General features: G+C 46.6%; 2 protein-coding genes across 10 annotated transcripts; both read left to right on the top strand.

The window, feature by feature from the left end:
- Positions 1-590: 590 nt before the first annotated feature.
- Positions 591-5,919, top strand: tra2b (transformer 2 beta homolog). 8 transcript variants are annotated; one of them, XM_060040172.1, is made up of 10 exons: positions 616-776; positions 2,220-2,365; positions 3,130-3,292; positions 3,878-4,066; positions 4,172-4,287; positions 4,863-5,005; positions 5,036-5,052; positions 5,089-5,240; positions 5,339-5,409; positions 5,631-5,919. In XM_060040172.1, exons 1-10 carry the CDS (start codon positions 732-734, stop codon positions 5,639-5,641), a joined length of 1,053 nt encoding a protein of 350 aa, XP_059896155.1. In that variant the 5' UTR covers positions 616-731; the 3' UTR covers positions 5,642-5,919. The 8 variants fall into 8 exon arrangements, with proteins under 8 accessions (XP_059896148.1, XP_059896154.1, XP_059896155.1 ...); XM_060040171.1 differs by having other exon boundaries at positions 615-776; positions 4,863-5,052; XM_060040169.1 differs by having other exon boundaries at positions 4,863-4,954; positions 4,988-5,240.
- Positions 5,920-7,771: 1,852 nt separating this feature from the next.
- LOC132448690 (insulin-like growth factor 2 mRNA-binding protein 2) lies at positions 7,772-16,281 on the top strand. Of its 2 annotated transcripts, none has more exons than XM_060040175.1 (3): positions 7,772-8,145; positions 9,284-9,344; positions 16,248-16,281. In XM_060040175.1, exons 1-3 carry the CDS (start codon positions 7,971-7,973, stop codon positions 16,264-16,266), a joined length of 255 nt encoding a protein of 84 aa, XP_059896158.1. In that variant the 5' UTR covers positions 7,772-7,970; the 3' UTR covers positions 16,267-16,281. The 2 variants fall into 2 exon arrangements, with proteins under 2 accessions (XP_059896158.1, XP_059896159.1); XM_060040176.1 differs by lacking the exon at positions 16,248-16,281 and adding an exon at positions 10,349-10,373 and having other exon boundaries at positions 7,773-8,145.
- The last annotated feature ends 1,130 nt before the right edge of the window (positions 16,282-17,411 follow it).

The raw sequence follows: 17,411 nt of genomic DNA, 5'->3' as shown, positions 1-17,411 counted from the left end.
TGCTAGCGGAGAAGGCAAGATGATGTTCTTCTGCCTTCTCCTTCTGCCGACTCTGCAGACTCCCTCTGCTCCACGCCGTCTCAAGTGAGCGAGTAGCGGAGTAGGGAAGGAAATGTACAGGTGGTAGATACATGAGGTGAAAAACTGCAAGAGCAGATGAAAGTACTAACCCTAATTTCGCCTTTTGAGATTAATTAATCAATTTCAGACGGTATAAAGAATAAACCTTCCAAACAAATATAATAGGTTGCATATATGTAGGCCTACATATTTTATTATTGATTTTAAATTGCATTGTTATGATTTCTAGAAGATTTGTTCTATTTTGTATGCGTTAAGTTAATAGTATTATTATTATCACATATAACCATTAGGCTAATCATATATTAAAATGGACCACATTTTGAGACACGGGTAAAATTGCTTGAACCTTGAACTTTTTTAAATATTATTCAGAACCAATTTCATTAGCAATATAGCTTTATTTTGTAGTTAAGAGATCAAACAATTGATTGTCTGAAAGCCATGTGTACAATCTAGAACGCTGATCAAGACATATTTACTACGCATGCGTTTAGGCGCCACAGATCACGCGAGAACTGAGCGTACGAAGGCGGGGCTAAACGGGACTTCGCTGCAGCCTCTCCAAGCTACAGTGCGTCTTTGAGATCGCACAGGCCTCAGGTTTTAAACCTGGTAATTCACGTTATTTGTATTTATCGCTGCCAGACATGAGCGATAACGAGAAAGACTATGGCGCGAGAAATATTAAGAGGGTACGTATTGACATTTCAAATGGCTGTTGACACGTATATTGCTTATTTAAGAATACATATTCTATATTTCAATACGTGTAGGCCTGCAGCGTTCTGGTGGCTAATTCGGCTAGTTGGCTAAAACATGCGACGTAGAAAGAAAGACAACCTTGTTTGTTAAACGTTTTCTGTATGCGTAGATTGTCGTATGAACCAAAAAACTGTAACGCCGTGATTGCCACGAAAGTTCGTGTTTGTACGTGACATCTCTACGTCTTTGACGCTAGTGTCAGTCGTAGTCTCGCGGCCTCGCGCCCGAGCACGCAGCGCTGCATGCCTTTGTGTCCGCGTTCTCACCTGGCTGCAGCGTTGCAGGCCAGTGACGTGAAGGTGTAGCTTTAACACGCCCATATTATATCGATTGTCTGTGTCACTTTTTTTTTAATGAAAATTTCGTCATAGATTAGCAGCCATGACTTGTTTTTTTTTTTTTTAAAGTTGGTTCATTTCAGATTCCTTTGCGGAGAAAGTGGGCCATTTTAATTACCCGTTTAATGTTTTTTCATATGGTGGTGTGTTTATTTGTATTTGGATAAACGTAAACAAACGGCATTATAAATTGTGTACTTTGCGTCCCCAGCGGCCTTGCTGGGTTATTTATAGATATGTCAGTGACCATCATGTTAAAGACATTGAACAGGTGTCGCGGGCCCTTGAATGTAAATGATTTTAAGTTTAAACGGAAGCCCTACAGTGTTATTATTTGGTCACAAATGTTTAAACGTTTTTAACATGTACTCAACATTTCTGCATTCTTGTACTCGATATTGAACATTCCATTGCATGTTTATGAGAAGTTTATATTAAGTTGAATGAGGCTGCAAGTATAATTGTAGTCATATTCTTCATCCTTTCTTTTTCATTAAGGTTAATGTTGGAAGAAGAGAAATACGGAAGAAGTCACATGTCAAGTTTATGTTGCTTAATATGAAGCTCAGATGTGTGCCACTGAATTTGGGGATGCATGCTAAACATGAGGAGGGAAGAAGTATGGGAAGTGTGTGAGATGGGGGAAGTAAGAAGAAATGAGAAATTTGAAGAAAGAAGAATTTTATGAAGTAATGAAGTTAATGAAGTAATCGGGGATGAGGTCACGGGGCTAAGTAACTTCTAGTCTGTTTGTACAATGCGTGCATGTTCATGTTCAAAACACTTAGTTAAGTTAACATTTAGCCACAACCATTCAGTTTTGAGTTCATTATGTTCGTAGGCTAATTATACACTCACATGCACATACTTAGCCGTAACAAGCATTCCTAAATCCACACATCTAAATTCTCCTGATACACACACATTACTCACTGGAAAGATTAACTCGTAACAAAACTGCAGGCAAATTGGGTCATGTGGTCTACGCGGCCGCCCTGTAACTAGAGGCGTGTTCGGTGTGTGTGGTTCATTCAGGAGTCGCGCTCTGCGTCCGGGAGCGCGAGTCCGCACGGCTCGGGGAAGTCCGCCAGCCGCTCCCCGGCGCGCTCCCCGGCCAACTCCAAGGAGGGCTCGCGCCACTCCCGGTCCAAGTCCCGCTCGCGCTCCAGGTCCAAGTCCGGGTGAGTCACGGCGGGGAACGCCGGGGGGGCCGCGTCGGTCTCTCCGCGTGGGTTCGGGTCGGGCGACCGCCACGGGGGTCGTCGGCGTGATGGGTGGTGTCATCACTGTCTCTATTTAGTCTGTGCTCCATGTGTGGTGGTGCTGGAAATTATGGTCGCGGCGGGATATGGCCCGGATATATTCCGAAGATGATTATTTATAAAAAGAAATGTACCATAGATGGTGTTTGTCTTTTCAAATGCCGTGGTTGTATTCCAGTTCTTGGGTCTTATTTTCATTTGAAAAAAAATGTTTTGCAAAAAAAAAAAAGCAATGACTATTAAAATAGACCGAGGTAATGCCCAGTGTGCCCCAGGCTAATCCAGTCCTAATAACGCTTGCAACGTGACGCCAGCACCTCTGGTATAGCCAATGTAATGGAGCCTCTCCCGACACGAGCAGCTGTGCTATAAGTTCCTTGCAGACAACACGCAACGGCATTCCCCATCTAGTTCCTTGGTATTCGATTGGATCGTGCAGAAAGTTGCCGCACAGCTGTGGGTCAGTTGCAGACTATTAATAAGGTGGCGCAGGACTTTATAAAATGTATTATTACCTCAGTTTGTGTAGCTGTGGTCGGATCACAAAACAAATGTTTAGAAGTGGACTAAATGCAGAAATGACTCTCCTTTTAGTGAAGCGAAGGTGGCGTTGTGGTTTCACGGTGTCTTCCTCCTTGTGGTTTCACAGTGTCCTCCCTCTCCCCCCCGGTGCGTCTCCGCAGGTCCCACTCCCACCGCGGCTCGCGGCGGCACTACAGCCGCTCGCGTTCCCGCTCGCGCTCCAACCGGCGGCGTTCCCGCAGCCGCTCCTACAGCGGCGAGAGACGGCGCCGCAGCCACAGCCGCTCGCCCATGTCCAACCGCCGCAGGCACATTGGCAACCGGGTGAGCGGGGGGCACTTCCTGTAGAAACACATCTGTGTGACTTGGCGCCCGCCCACGCGGCTTAGCACTGCGTGGCTAATGAAGTTAGTCGTACGAACTGGGGGGGGGGGGGGTTGGGGGGTAGCGAGAAAGCATGGGGACGGAGAGGGGGGGGGAGGGTGGGTGGGGGGTAGCGAGAAAGCATGGGGACGGAGAACTGGCGCACGGGGAAATTCAAATGATGGGCGGCGCTGTCATCTCTTCCTGTATGGTGATATCCCCGCTACTGGTCGCCTCAAATTCAATTATCCCCTGGTGGCGGGGGCCCCCCCCCATGTCTGTTGACGTGTAAACCGATAGTACTTGTTAACTCACCATATCTGGAAAAAGCGTATTCTCTTCTTCATATTTCCATGATACTGGTTAAACGCCCGATATTGCAGCAAGGCTTCTCTTTTCATAAACTGCTGCGGTTCTCCCCACATCTGTTAGGTTTAGGAACACTCACCCCAAGAGCTGCTGTACTCAAATCAACAGGGTGGTCCGTGTCAGGGGAAAAAGCATGCAAAATCGATTTTAATACCGGTACACACATTTGCGTTGCAGGCGAACCCCGACCCCAACTGCTGCCTAGGCATCTTCGGCCTGAGCTTGTACACGACAGAGAGGGATCTACGAGACGTCTTTTCCAAGTACGGCCCACTGGCTGACGTCTGCATCGTCTACGACCAGCAGTCCCGACGCTCCAGGGGCTTCTGCTTCGTCTACTTCGAGACAAGGGAAGATGCAAAAGAGGTGGGCCTTCCGCAGGGTGTTTGTGAGTGACAAGGGTGTCGACGAGGGTTCACGACCTTGTAGGGCTTTGAGGAACCATGTTGTTGTTGTTGTTTTCGTCGCTAGGCAAAGGAACGAGCCAACGGTATGGAGTTGGACGGACGGCGGATCAGGGTTGACTTCTCCATCACGAAAAGGCCTCACACCCCCACCCCGGGTATCTACATGGGCCGCCCCACATAGTGAGTCCGACGACGACGCTCCTGTTTTCATGGTCTCTGGAGCCTGGAGAGCATTTTGATCATGTGACTCACCCTCTGTTTCGCCACAAGGATCAGTCCGGTCCTGACCCTTCACAAAGATTTCCATAAATTACGATTTAATCTGTGCCAATCGGGGACTGCGTCATAGTTGATTTTGTACAAGTACAAGTCGCTGCTGGCAAAACGGTAATGGCATCGCCCTGAAGCAACAAGCGGTCACGTTAGTAGACAACCATAGGTTCTGTTATGCAGAAATAGACTCCATCCCCAATATTAAAACAAGAACGAGAGTATGCACAGTAGCCTCTCAGAAGAAAACCAGATTTAGCCGTTCTGAACAGCGCACTCTGGAGGCGTCACACGTTATGTGGCTCTGATTGGCTGAAGGAGTAGATCCGCGGAGCGAAACAGAATGTGAGGCCACGTGACCCAGACGTTTCTCCAGGCTGGCTAAGTCCTCCCAGTCGCTTCGAATGAACCCTTAAGCTCTTATTTACAACGCACGGGCTTCACGTACTCAAAAAGGGGAATGCTGTGTCTTTTGCTCCTTCTAGCGGCGGCGGCGGCGGTAGCAGTAGTGGTGGCAGCGGAGGAGGTGGAGGAGGAGGTGGTGAAAGGGGCAGCGGAGGAGGTGGTGAAAGGGGCAGTGGGGGTGAAAGGGGCAGTGGGGGCGAAAGAGGAGGTGGCGAAAGAGGAGGTGGCGAAAGAGGAGGCGGCGAAAGAGGAGGCGGCGAAAGAGGAGGCGGCGAAAGAGGAGGCGGCGAAAGAGGAGGCGGCAGCAGTGGCGGTGGAGGCGGAGGAGGCGGCCCCAGCGGTCCGAGGCGCTATTCGCGCGACTACGACCGCGGCTACGACCGGGGCGACCGCGGCTACGACCGAGGAGGCTATGATCGCTACGACGACCGGGAGTACTACAACAACCGCTCGTACAGGTGAGTCGTCCGGGGGTGCTGCCGAACCGGGGGGTGCTGCCAAACCGCTGGGACCGCGTTGAGCGCTGTGTGAACTGACGCCGCTGTTGTCCCCGCAGGAGGAGATCGCCGTCACCGTACTACAGAGGAACGTACCGCTCCCGCTCCCGATCCCGCTCCTACTCGCCTCGTACGTACCTTCAAACGGCTCGCATTGCACATCGGTTTCTAGTTGTGTTTGAGTTGGACAGTTTGTAATTATGTACAATGCTAAGCTAACGTTTTGGCGAAGGGGCAGAAGGTGAGGGAGCTTACTAGAACGCCGCCGCCTTTCCAATGCCCCTTATAGGCTAGTATTGATTCGTTCATGAGTACTGCAGGATCTTAATTCTTGTGTTTTTTGTTTAACAGGTCGTTACTGAACAGCAGCTCCTTGACTACAAAGTGTCCACTCCCTGTCCAAACCCACGGATGAGTCGACCCGGTTTTGGTTTTCTTGAGACTATTTTATTTTATGTAAATGAGTTATTATATTTGTATGACTGTGCGACGATTTGTCGGAAATTTGTGTGTGTGTTTTAAATGTTAATTGTATAGCCCCCCCACCTGACTTTTTGGTTGTTTTTGGTACAGTCGCTTTCGCAAGTGTGAGTGGATTTATATTCTCAAGTCTTTTATGTGATTAAACAAAAACAGTCCACCTTTTTGTCTTATGGTCTGTCATTTTACCACACAAACTCGACCAAATGCAATTGAATCGCATCTGACCGTGAATTAAATTTGCTATTGCTTCTCCAGTTCTTAAGTTTTGCAAGTTTTCAGTGTCTCCCCAAACAACCATTATACACCCTAACCCTTACCCTACAATGGAAAACAATGGAAAAAAATCTGCACGGAACAGTAGACCAACCTGAAGCTCATTACGTAAGCATACGGCCCTAATTCGGTCGAACTGGAGACGCTAATTAATGATAATTACAAATAAATGTATATATGGTCATTGGCTGTTCGCCCTATACGAACCGTAGTCCTACAGGTTAAAGCGGGAAGCGTTTGATCAAGATAAGTCAAGGTTTGCATACCGACTGCCATTTTAAATGAGGAACCGTAGGCGTAGACTACGACTAATATTTAATTGGTAATGTCGTTTTACCAATGTTGTGAATAGTATTAGAATCAAGTGTTAGAATATATAGATATGCTGGCAAATAGATTTGAACGTTTTTAGAGTTTAACTATCATTAACGTAATTTATGTCTTTAATGCTACATAATAAGGAAATACAGCCAAACGGGCCTTCAGACTATTTGAATTGCTCCCAAAACATTTGCATAACCCTGCACAGTCTAGCTCCCCGTCATGCGTTAGAGATGTACAATTCCGACCGTGCATAATTTGTAGGCCTATGTGGTAATTATTTATTATTCTATGCATAGGGCCTACACATTTCGTACGGTACTCCGTGTACACAGGCCTAGATGTGAAATCCAAGTAATTACGGCGAGTCTGCAACAAAAGACTGCCACCCCCTTTTGTTGCAGTCGCCGTAATTACTTGAATGCAAGTCACATGCACATATACAGTACAACCCCTAAGAGACTCCTCCCAGATCACTATGCTGCGGAACACACACACACACACACACACACACACACACACACACACACACACACACACACACACACACACACACACACACACACACACACACACACACACACACACACACACACACACACACACACACACACACACACACACACACACACACACACACACTGCCTTGTGCCCTGGCCGCCTATCCGTATAGCTGCAGCTACATTCACAATCATGGACGTTTTCTCACTTAATAAAAGAAAAACATGCACAGGCCGTCTCGTTTAATGTATAAAACGTCCAAATATGGGAGTGCTAGTCGATAGACGATGCGCCGCTGTGCAGTAGTAGCCTATAGCCTGGTTCGCAGTTCAGGCAGCCCGACCCCTTTCCCTGAATGTTCAATAGGGGAGTGGCCTGCCTATGGATGGTTAACATCTTTGGATTTCTAACTGTATATGAATCCATCATCTTCGGACTGTATGTGCCATAAAGAAGGCATGCCTATTGTTCTTTTAATCACACGTTGACACGTATGTTTATACGGGCCCTGCTGCCCCCAGGGCCACCGATGCCTCGCTACATGGTGACCTATGGCAAGAAAATTGACAAATTGCGAGAATCTGTTAGGACCTATAGGCTACACTGACATCAACTGCCCGGGACATTATATACACACACACACACAGTAGTGCGTTGTGTGACGTAAAGAGCCGAGACGCTTGGCTTTATGATCACCTATTATTTGATAGGTTATATGATAACCTTTTGGCCCAGCCCTATACCACTTAATGGTCACCCACTTTATAAACCAAAATTAACTTTCTATAGCCTGCTGTACCACCAGTAGAAGCCATACTCGGGGCCCATTTGCACCACCAAACAAATGTTCTGATATTTTAAGGGAGAATTATTTAGAGGCGGTGCTTCGCTCCAGAGAAGCGTCGTAACGACACATTTTTTTTTCAATCTCTGTTAAAAGAGTTTGACCAGGGGCAGGCTTGGTGCTGGGGGTCGCCTACATCTGGGGGTGATTGCGGTTTTCAGCATATATTTTCTATTTTATTTTTTATTTAGTTTTTGTTGATATTTTTCTACTTCCCTTATTGTCGCCTCTCCACACATTGACACCCTATCGAGATTTTCCCTTAGACCATGAACAAACTATATGTTGGGAATTTAAGTCCTTCGGTCACTGTGGAGGACTTAAAGCAGCTCTTCTGCGAGAGGGATCTTCCAGTAGCCGATCAGGTTCTGCTGAAGTCCGGCTATGGTTTTGTGGACTTCCCCGATCAGAACTGGGCCATAAAGGCTATTGAGACTCTTTCTGGTGAGTATAGACTTGATTGCATGGATGATGCTGCAGTTACAGGAATCCATATCGAATCCGGATTGGACATGCAACAACAATACTTGGGAACGAATTTATAATATTAATAATTGCTTTGCTCGTTTCTTTTCTCGGTCGGGACAGTGTTTGGTGTGCGAACACACCAGTGCCAGAGTTTATGTTAACGCTCAGCGTCAGTCGGACAGATTTACGTGAATTATATCTCATAGGATAGACTTGGCACAGTACTGCCCAAAAGACGAAAGAAAGCAAGACTCCTCCGAACGTAAATAACGCGCAAAATACGAACATTGTGGCGATTCCTTTTTCTTCTAGTACTTCTTTTGCAATCGCCCACTGGAATGTATGGGATGGTCTGATGCTCGGGGTAGGCATAATTATTTTTCACTTATTTTTTATCTTGATTTTATTGAAAAGAACAGACCAAAGTGACCGGAGTAAACTTGTCAAAGCCATGTTCCTATGATGTCTGGGTATGTTTTTACGAGGAGTCTTGGAGGTGGGTGATGGGGGTCCGGAGGAAAGAGCTCATAAACAGGTAGCTGGGGGGACGAGGTGAGACGCCACGCCAGGCCACTTAGACATTACAGCAACGAAAAGCCAAACATGCTCCACGCTCAGCCCGGGCGTAAAGCACCCACACTCCGCCGCTTTATCCACACAAAACACACACCTACCGATAAAACACCCGCCGTCCTTCTGTCAAAGCATCCCGGGTTTGATGTTGCATTCTTTACTTAGAAGAAATAGCCTCATTACAACCAGGTTGGTGGGAGTGGAAAGCATGGCTGCCCGTTCCCCCTCATACAACACACAACACACTATTAAGCTTATCAAGCGTTTGGCGCCGATTTCCTGCAATGTAAATCACACTATTTGACATGGTGTACATTTGAACACGTCCGTACGTCATTATCCGACGTTACTGCTCAATAAATAAGTGTTGTGTACATGTTTGGGGGGCAGTGTTGTTGGCGGAGTGTGTGTGTGTGATACTACGGTCGCCTACTTGTGAAGTGATTGGAAGTGTTACCGTAGGGCCTATACCCATCATGTGCCTGCTGATGATTACTCCAACGATATGGCTGATGTTACACTATCCATGTCGTCCCTACAGGTAAAGTGGAATTACACGGGAAGGTGATAGAGGTAGACTACTCTGTTCCCAAAAAACTAAGGTAGGCTCTATGCTCCTATGTCGTTTCCATGTTTTTTAAATGTTGTGGGCATTGGCTGTGACCTGTACTGTATAGGGCGTGATGGGGGGGTCATTGCCTTTGCCAGCCATTCGCCATGTTATTAATGCCTATTCAACATTGGGTTTGGAATTGTGATTCAATTCAGATTGTAGCCTTTAACAGTTTTGTTTTAACATCTGCAGAGCACATTCAAGCCCTCAAAGTTTGTGATCTGCAAATTTGATATGTATGGCTGCAAAAGATTTTTACTGAAATGAATTAATCAATCGAAATTGTATGGCCTTGCCCCTCTATCAGGCGTATTTCTGTTACATAAGTATTCACCTGGACGACTAATTCCTGCTTTACGTGTATATTTCTCTATCTTCAACACTGCAGTGTTCTACGAGTTGCATACCAATGAAATGAACATGTCCTTTGCTGTGCGTGCGTGTGTGTGTGTGTGTATGTGTGTGTGTGTGTGTGTGCACGCGGACGCGCGATTGTGCGCGTGCGTCGAGCAGTGTGCGTGCGCGCTCCTGAGAAGGAACAAGGGTAGGCCCATATGCTGTTGAGTGAATTCATACGTGTCCCAAATGCGCATGTGCTACAGAAACGGGGTGGTCGAGAGCATAGTGTCCAATCGATAAACGAATCGATCAATCCGGGGCTCGTATGAGAACGACAACGACCGACGCTATGCGTCGAGGCGAATAATATCTTATTAATGTTAAGTACAGGCCTGCATTGAGATGTTCAGACGCTCACATGCACACAGGTCCCTTCAGGAAATAATACATTGCGTGACCAAAATGTAAGATATTCAGATATTCTTGTGGTGAACACGTGACCTGTGATTTACGCGCTCCCAGCCTCCGCTCGAGCTAGTACAGGAGGGTCTTCCTGTGCGGATCGACAGCTTATTTCAAACTCTAAAGCTGTAAAATCGGTCAACTACTAAACGATTAAATGATAAAACATGTAGACATTCTCTTTTTATTTAGCTAATTGTGCTGGAAAATGAAGAATGTCTGGGCCACTGTGTGGTCTTTAAAGCAGTAGGCCCCAATATGCTGCGAGACGGCGCCCCTCCCCGCCGAACGGCGCACGTAGGCCATAGAGAAGAGATCCATGATGGCGGCCATGATGCCCCAATGAGTCTAGTGGCCTCCTCTCTCCTGCATGTTCTCAAGCCACAGCCATAGCATAGCTATAGCTACAGCTAGCCATAGCTGCCTCACCAGGGCAGGGCAGAAATAGTCATGCGTGTGTTTTTAAACCCGTAACCAGCCATTTCCATTCCTGAAAATAATGTATACCTAGAATGATATGGCACTAATGTGATTAGGAACGGGAGGAATGCCAGGGGATGTATAGGTGTGTGTTTTAAGGTGGTGGAAACATAGTGATCTGGGTGAATTATTGTGTAGGGCTACGGGAGCGTGCCTCCCGAGGAAAGCGTTCACGCCTACATTTTCCAAGAGGACTGCACGCCCGAAACGTATGGGTTTCACACAGATACTGCGCTTTTATTTTGGATTGCACCAAAACGTCATTTTTTTTTGGTAGTAACGAGCAAGGTCTCGTTTATTGTGAGATTGTTATTTAATTGTGTTTGAGATTTAAATTGAAAACCACGTTAGGATTGTTTTTTTAGCCAGTTATTGCATTTGTGATAATTTAGTCTTAATAGTTTATTTTCACTATTTTTCATTATTTGATCTGTGGCTCTGAGGTAGGCCTAAACAATAGTTAACTAATAGTTATTAATTGTTAACAGTTATAACATTAATTTATAACAATTCACATCAGTATCCTTACTGCTTTTTTAATATAGGCCTATGGGATGTGGTTCCTGTTGTGTTGATTATGGTAGGAGTTTTATTTACATTAAGAAATAATATACATTTTCAGTCCTTCACAAAGGCTTTCAAGAATGCAAGGATATTTTTTAAGGTATTGTAATTAGGAACAATTACTATTAACCAACATTAGTTTCACACTGTCATTTTTTTATTGGTTTGCAATGCCATTACCAGAATAATTTAATGATCTATGTATTAATCAGGAACAATGTTATCAAATAATACATTTATATTGTGTCAGTTTGTGTTCGTGATTGTTCATAAATAAATATGCTGCAAAAGAATTGGGCCTTTTTGAAGCAATTTTAAAGTTTTGGCTAAAAATCTATCGTGGTTATGATTAAAGCAAATTTTAAGGCCAATTTAATTAATGCCATTCCTTTTATGTTGTTTTGGTGCCAAGTAGGCCATATACACATTTTGAGTAATTTCATTATTTTGTTATCCATTCTATGTTATTATCATTAATTAGATTAGACTTCAATTACCTCTTGATTCGTATTTTTTATGTATGTAATTTGCCAATCAAATATAGTAAACTAAAATAAAATTAAAGAAAACTTACAAATCAATACATTAAGTTAAAAATCATGTTTATAATTATATTTTAGAAATATATTTTTGCTTGTCTCAAAGTGATTAAAACAGTGAATAAGTTAGTTGGCATGTGCAATTTTACGGTTGAAATTAGCTTTGCCTATATCTGTATGTAAAAGAATTTAAATGAATAGACATTGATATAAAAGCACAAATTGTATGCAAACACATTAGGGCAGAATAATGGGGAAGGTTGTTGATTTGTAGTGTCTTGAATTAATCATTAATGAGATAAATATGTATTTTCCATAAAGAACTTCCTGTAGCTGCACCCTCAACATTAACATATGTATGGTTGGAGGTTGGTTGGAGTCTGAGTTTTCTTCAGGGTTAGATATAATTATTGCAGACGTAAAATGAGCAGTCATTTATAATCAGTGCTTTATTGTTGCAATATAAATAAAGTATTTAGCATTTACAACTTATTTGTATTCCCCCACGATATTGGGACCTTCTACAGGCTTTCAAAATTAAGTTTAACATTGTATTTTGTATTGCTTTCTCACTTTATGATGTTGATATTTGAGATGGACCATTGATATTGGAATATAGCACAGATGAATCCATTTTATTGTACGAAGTGTTTTTAAATCATTATCGAGCGATATCTAAATGGCAGTCCATCTTTTGTTATGAAAATAGAGGGTAGGTGAGGTTCTTCCTCGCAACAAGTCCCAATCTTTCCTCGCTGTGACTTGTCAAGCTAAACACAACACGGTTCAGAGTGTGTTCAAACCAGGCATCATGAGCACACCAGCGCTACTGGGATAATCACATGTCCCTCACATGTTCCCTGGGTTTCACTGGGATCAAGTCAGACCAGCGAGACATGATCTCTCTTGTACTGCGACTACGCAATGGAGGCTGTTACAACACACCTATGGAACTACAAAAGACACCCGCCAACTGAACGTTATGTCACATGCACATGCGACACGTACATACACCTTCCATCCCAGCCTCCGATAACACAGTGACATTACTTTGTAAGAACCGCTATCAAAACGTATACACCCTTGCTCCACGGTGGCTCTCACCGGTGGTGAAACATCTGCAGTGCACCACACTATAGGTTCATATGCAGATGCACGTCGGGTTTGTCAGCGCGACACTCTGAGTCATAACAGCGCGGAACACGATAGCCATCAGTTGATCCACTCCCAAGCCATTAATAATCCCTAGTGGGATGCTGGGCGTGGGGTAGCCCCCGGGAGCCCGGCTCCGGTTGTGTCCGGTGAGCGATAGCCGAGGGTGGGGGGTGGAGATGGGTGCTACACCGGTCCCCTCTGACTCACGGTTCTCCCTGGCTTCCCGGTGACTCCCCCCCCCCCCCTCCCCCCACCCCCCCCCCCACCCCGGGTCATCTTCCACCTGCCCGCAAGATGCTCATGTGACAAAGCAAGAGACACGGACTACCTGACTAGAGCGAGAAGGGAAAGATGAGGAAGGTGATTCAGCCCCAGATCCATCCCTGAAGAGTGTTCATTTGTGTTCATCGTCATCTCAGAGGGATTTCGAGACCGTCTGTCTGTTTGTCTTTTGAATGGTGAGCTTCTGTTTTAAGACTCGCATGACAGCGTCACAATCAATCCCTTCAGCAATCCATTTAAGAATTTAAAAACCCTCTTCAAAGTCAGTCTTGACAATGGAGATGGCGATGACAAGCTATTACTCTGTACAGGAATATTATGAACGAAATGTGGTGATGTAGAACACGTTACTGTACGCAGTAGAAAGCGATCCACTTCGTTCGCGGAGTGATGGTTTGACTGCGAGAACAATTCCCCGTTGCCACAGGGAACGGCGCAAACACATCTTAGCGGATGATCGAGAATAGATGAAAGGGAATTACAAATTCTCTCACTTTTAACAAAGCCTCCCAGACCTGGAGATACTCGTTTTCAAGATGTTTCCAGAAGGATCCGGACCTCCAGACGCTGGGCTGTGTGTTTAAGACCAAACTGTGTAATGTACGTTATGACAGACGTGTTACCCCACACTCATTGCATTATTAACGTGTTAGCGTATAGTAACACCTGTTGGATCGAGGAATGAAGCAGGCTGATAGAAGGCTGAGGAGTGACATGGGTGGAAGGGACTGACAGGCTGTGTTAAGTGGGGGGTGTGTGAGACTGCGGTCTCTGCTCCGGTCCCTAGAGCACATTCATGACATTTAAAGGATATTGACACAAATTAATTTAATCAGATGCATGCATATTGGAAACTCCTTTATTTTGTTATTTTTCTGAATGTACGGCATACGGTTGTCACTGCTTGCTCACGGATAGAGGCAGGTGGTTACACTTGAAGGGAACTGACAGATTTGGAGCAACAATTGTCAATGTTGTCAGGAAATGACAGGTATCAGTTTTGGTTGAGGAGTGCCGTTGGACGCATAGGACACAGGAATCATAAGATGCTTCCACCTGTTACCCGAACTTCACTTTGGTCTTTGATAGAGAAAGCTGGATGTGAATAGGGCAACCCATAATCAAGCTTGAACATAATTTGGAAAGGTCTTTCAACGATGGTCACTTTTTCACCGGTTTGTTAGATAATTTCCCCCTAGAAATCATAAATGTCAGTGTAAATAATCAGTTTCTCCAGTTTATGGAAGCACTGTTGTCTCGGTCGTTAAAGATGGTTTGCGATGGATTTATGATTTTTGGCGGGTGCATCGGTGGTAGTTAGGCGTTGAAGTAATGTTGGTATTTTAAATGGGATTTATGAGGAAATGGAATGAATGTAAATGTAATGTTATGAGATGCACAGTTGGTACACCAGTTCTTTCAGGCAAAGTAGTTTTTAGCATAACAGCTGTTATGTTAAATGCTCTCTCTCTCCCTCTCTCCCTCTCCCCTCTCCGTTCCTATCCATCTCATTCGCTCGCCACCTATTCTCCTCTTTCTTTCTGTCACCTATCCCTCCCACACCCCTCTCTCTCTTTTGGTTTCCCTCTTCTTTTCCCGCCTGCGTTCCGTCTCCAGTCCACATATGTGTGCTGCGTGCGCGCGGGGCCCATGTGACGTGCACTGTGCACGGGTACGACTGGTGGAGGGGGCAAAGAAAGGAAACGAGGAGGAGGAGGAGGAGGAGGAGGAGGAGGACAAGGCTTTGGCAGCCCCCTCCTAGCAGAGGGTAGCGGCCACGTGCCGGATGTCCAGTTTAGTGTTTCCCCCGCGGCCCAGGGTGTGTTCCTCCCCCAAGGAGGGACCCGGCAGCTGGGACCGCCAGCAGGTGGACATTCAGTCCGCTCTACCCCATATCGTCGCCCGCTTCCCCCCCCCGCCGCCGCCGTGGAGGTCGGACCTCCTGACGGGTGGGGTGGGTTTGGGGGGGGGGGGGGGGGGGGGCGCTTAGCAGGTGACATGAATATGGCAGGACCTCCTGACGGGGCTTACGGGCCGAGGCCCCCGTGTCGGTTCATCCTACACCGGCAGGTCAAGTGGCAGCCACGGAGGTGTGGATATGAGAGCCAAACCGGGAGCCAGTTGTCTCTCCCACTCTGTGATGGGTTGGCCCGGGGCCCGGGGGTTAGGGTTGGGCCCCAGCGTGGCCCTTCCCTCCCAACAGGTGAATGGGCTGCCTGCTCATCATGTCATGTCTCATCACAAGAGTTTTTTTTATATGATGTGTATAGGGTTACGCTGGTCTTCACAGTGGCCCTGTTAACATGGGGCCGCCCTCTTTGTAGTACACACATTCTACGACTATTCTCAGTATGATATGTGTGACTATTCTCACACATATCTGTGTGTGTGTGTGAGGGAGTGGGGCTGTGTGTGTGTGTGTGGGTGTGTGTGTGTGTGTGTGTGTGTGTCTGTGTCAGTCTGTATGTGTGTGTCAGTCTGTGTTTGTGTGTGTGTGTTTATGTTTGAGAATAGGGGCTGTGTGTGTGTGTGTGTGTGTGTGTGTGTGTGTGTGTGTGTGTGTGTGTGTGTGTGTGTGTGTGTGTGTGTGAGAATATGAGTAAGCGACTGTGTGTGTGAGTGTGTGCGTGAGTGTGAGGGAATGAGTGTGTGTGCGTGTTTGTGTATGTGTGTGTGTGTGTGTGTGTGTGTGTAGAAGGGCATGGTTACGGTCCAAAACTGTAGCCTCCATAAACTGTATTCAGCTGTTACAGGTAAAAGATGACACATTCCCTAGGTTGCTATGGGAACTGGATTTGAGCATTTTCTGCTTAGTTATAGGAGTTGGAATTAAATCCCAATGTTATTTTTCTGAATTTGTAAACCGAAAGCCTTTGCATGGGGGGGTATGGGTGGGGGTACGGGGTATGGGGGGGGGGGGGGCAGATTAAGCCCTTGCGAACACAATGGGCGGGTACAGCTTTCCCCAGCCACGTTTGGAGGGCACACTTTTTGTTTTTCAACATGCTGTGCCACCCTGGGTTTCTTTGTACAACTTATCATTATAATGTCTTTTGATTGTGTTTTCCCAGTCCGATGATTGCAGTTTAAGGTTGCAGTAAACCACTGTGATCAGCCCAGAGCTGCAGGAGAGAGCCTGTAATTTCCCCTGCGCGGCAGCAGCAGCAGCGGCGGCAGCAGCAGCAGTGCCGGCCCTAGCGGTAGCAGGAAGCTGCAGAGCTCTGCTCAGCCTCCGCCGGCCCGACACAGTACTGCCTCTCTCTGGTCGGGTGTGCTGCTGCTGTAATCTTAACCACCCGCGGGGCTGAGGTGGGCGGCGCACGCTCGCCACACCTCGACGTTGCCGCCGTGGATCCGGCTTGCGTTCTCTACTTTCTGTTTCATTCTGCCTCAGTGGGTTTTTGTTTGTTGTGCTGCCGCCGTGTCTGTCCGTCGTGGCAACCGTTGTAGTACCCGCCTTCCTGGAGGAACGGATCCCTCCGTCTGCGTTCCTAGTCAGGGCTGCTTCCTGGATAATTAAGGGCTGGGGTTTGGAGGGGTGTCATAAAATGTGGCGTGTGGAGCTCTGTGAGACACGAAAGATTAACACAACAGGGGCGGGTGTGGTGGAGGGGGGCGTCCTTGTGCTGATTTAAGCCGTGTGAATGTATATTCCAGTGGCACTCTTGGATTTCTCAACGGACTCTCAATCTCACGCCATCCCTTTATTGAACCCGGGAAAAAAAAATCCAGTTTTCGTTTCCTCTTTTTCCCCTGGTTTTTCTTTGTAGTTTCTGTCCTCTGATTGGCCGTGGATCAGGGGGAAATGTGCTGAGTGAGACACCGCCGCCGCTGCTCCTTCCTCTGACCTCTATTATTCACCACACCCCCCCCCTCGTACATATGTATGGAATGGAACGGCATGGAAAGCCCCCCCCCCGCCCCCAGCCCAGGGCAAGAACAAGCCGGCCACAGTTAGCAGTTAGCTCCCCGCTAGCGGATCCCTCCAACTCATCTCGGGCAGGACAGTTTGGCCATTGTGCTTCCTCTGTCTGATTCCCCTGTGGAAGGAAGAGAAAGACCTTGAGTGGACTTCCCAATCAAAGAAGCGTGGTGTGTGTGTGTGTGTGTGTGTGTGTGTGTGTGTGTGTGTGTGTGTGTGTGTGTGTGTGTGTGTGTGTGTGTGTGTGTGTGTGTGTGTGTGTGTGTGTGTGTGTGTGTGTGTGTGTGTGTGTGTGTGTGTGTGTGTGTGTGTG

This window comes from Gadus macrocephalus, chromosome 20 (genome assembly GCF_031168955.1).
Source record: "Gadus macrocephalus chromosome 20, ASM3116895v1".
NCBI classification, from domain to species: domain Eukaryota; kingdom Metazoa; phylum Chordata; class Actinopteri; order Gadiformes; family Gadidae; genus Gadus; species Gadus macrocephalus.
This window is presented reverse-complemented; position numbering and strand designations above follow the sequence as displayed.